At 33.8% G+C, this 2,500-nt stretch overlaps 1 protein-coding gene across 2 annotated transcripts in view; it reads left to right on the forward strand.

Annotated features, from left to right (window-relative positions):
• LOC137973856 (uncharacterized) overlaps window positions 1-2,500 on the forward strand; it is a 30,692-nt gene that overhangs the window by 10,946 nt on the left and 17,246 nt on the right. For both annotated transcript variants that reach the window (XM_068820746.1, XM_068820747.1), the window contains exon 4: window positions 1,281-1,424. In XM_068820746.1, coding sequence (XP_068676847.1) covers window positions 1,281-1,424 — 144 coding nt within the window. The remainder of the gene's footprint in view (window positions 1-1,280; window positions 1,425-2,500) is intronic.

The following is a 2,500-nucleotide window of genomic DNA, read 5'->3' on the forward strand; positions in this document are numbered from 1 at the left end:
GAATAATAGTTGTAACATTTACTGTAATTGCTTATGTAGAGGTCACAAAAATTGAACCAAGGGATTCCAAAGGAAAACACCGATTCCCGTTGGTCCACCAAAGTTAATCCCTGTTGAACGGGGTTAATATGTACTTGGATGGGAGACCGGCTGACACTATTGAAGTCACGCTGCTCGGAGTCTACTGATATCCCATAATGCTGATAGAGCGAGTTTCAATCGAGTATCGTAAAACCAAAACCAAAGTAATTGCTTTGGCCAATCAAAAAGGACGGAGACAATCCAGTAAACCAATCAAAATTCGAAATAATTACACGTAGCCGACACAAAGCACGGGAAAATATGCGCGCGCAAGCCACGATTGGTTTTGGTTTCAATAGACCTCTTTAGCTTGTACGTTTTGTTTTCTCATTTCAGACCACGTGATGTTCTCAAGGGAATTTTCTTTTCGTTTTTTCATAAGTTATGCGTACATATTGACGTGCATACGACGACATTTGAAAGAAAGTTTTCCCTAGAGTAACATCACGTGGTCTGAAATGGGAAAACAAAATGTACAAGCTAAAGAGGTCTATTCTGGTTGGCCATAGTTGAAAAAGCGCCCCGAGAACTTTGAACCAATCACTGAGGGAAGTAATGCAAACCCAAAGTAATTCGCTAATTACTTTCGACACTCAATTAAAAACCACTCTATGGCATATATACATATAATGCGATACCTTTATTACTGAACAATTACTAGAAAGCTGTGCAAAAGGATTCTCCCCAGAACATGATACAACTACTTTCAAATGCCTCGTCGATGACAAAACGGGACTCGAACTTACCTCACTAATCCTTTATTATTGCAAGTTTATATCCTCATTATGTAGTGTCAACATGGATATTACAAACAAAGTAGACATAACATTACGCATAGTAAAAAAAGGCAGTATCCTTGGTAATGAACGGCAATATATTCGATAGAGTGCCACGCTTGAATTTGTCGGAGTGCATATCGTACTATGTGAAAGTTGTTTCAAATTTCGTATTTAGACAAACTGTGGCCAACTTTTAGCTAACCAGTTGATCTCTTCCTTTGGTAACTTACAACTGTACAATGTACAACTTGCTTTATGGGATAAATGGTCAGTCAATGGAAGTCCCTTGAAATGTTTTCCTATATAAACAAGGCCAAAACACCATTCAGGAACATAACTTTAATAGTAAAGCCTTAAAAGAGCTTGATTTGCTTTGCATTGTATTTTTAACATTGTGACCTTTGTTTTTTTAACTTCTAGTCGCGAGAACTAAAGGTAGAAGTTTATTGGCGGGACCATCGATCACTTTGTGGAGTTGCATTTCTAAGACTGGAAGAACTTCTCGATAATCAGCGGCGTCAAATTCAAGTCCCTCTTGAACCCCAAGGCTGCCTTTTTGCTGAGGTTTGTTTTCTTTATTAACTTTTTTGTAACTAGCAATGTACAAATTAATCTTATGTAGCTCTGCCTAAATGGTTTGAAATAACTATTCATGACTATAATATGGAGTGTACAACCACATTGTTCTTGTCTTAAAAGAAACGCCCTCTGTAATTGAGAGTATTTTTACGTTTTTTCTAGAGACGCAGTGGTTACCTTGCATCTATAACAGCTGCATGTACATATACCCCTTGACTTTAGCTTGGGTCAATATATTTTATCCGTTTAAATAACCAAGATTATCATTCTAGATTAGTATATGGTTGTCTATTGTTAAGTTTCTCATGATCATGTATATAGTATATCATGTATCATTTATATAGACTAAGTATGTCGCTTCGTGTGTCATGTATATATCATGTATCATGTATATAGCTTGTCGCTTTTGCCCTTTATAGATATAGTATATCGCTTCTTACTCGTTTGAATATCCGAGATTATCAATCAAGATTAGTAGATCATGTGTTAATTTTCTCATGATCATGTATATAGTATGTCGCTTCTGCCTTTTGCAAAACTTGTAAAATGTTTATATTCTTATTATTTTAATTATTATTATTATTATTATTATTATTATTATTATTATTATTATCATTATTATTATTATTATTTATTATCATTATTTTTTTTAAAACTGGCTTTACTATAATTTCCCTGACTAATAAAGTTTAAAAAACAATATTTTGTTTGAGTTAGAAAGGAAGAACTAACTGTGTTGTGGATCGTCTACGGTCATGTAATTTTTTGATTAGCTTGTTGTGTCATTTTTCTATTCAAGGTTTCATGAAGTTCAATTACCTTTTCATTTCCAGCTAAACTAATTGCAAAATCGTCAGACTATAATAATAAAGCAACTACATTTTCTATGGGTAGTACTTTGCATTAAGTTAGTAAACTTTTGTAATTGATCTTGAGTCCGATTAAAATCTTCAGTGCAATCTTGTAGTGTATAGCATAATCAAGCAGTATTTTGTGAAATTGAATTTACATCTTTTTTTCAAGTTCTTTTTGATTGATTTTTCATGTACACACATACATAC

The sequence above is a fragment of the Montipora foliosa genome, chromosome 10 (genome assembly GCF_036669935.1).
Source record: "Montipora foliosa isolate CH-2021 chromosome 10, ASM3666993v2, whole genome shotgun sequence".
Taxonomy (NCBI): Eukaryota; Metazoa; Cnidaria; class Anthozoa; order Scleractinia; family Acroporidae; genus Montipora; species Montipora foliosa.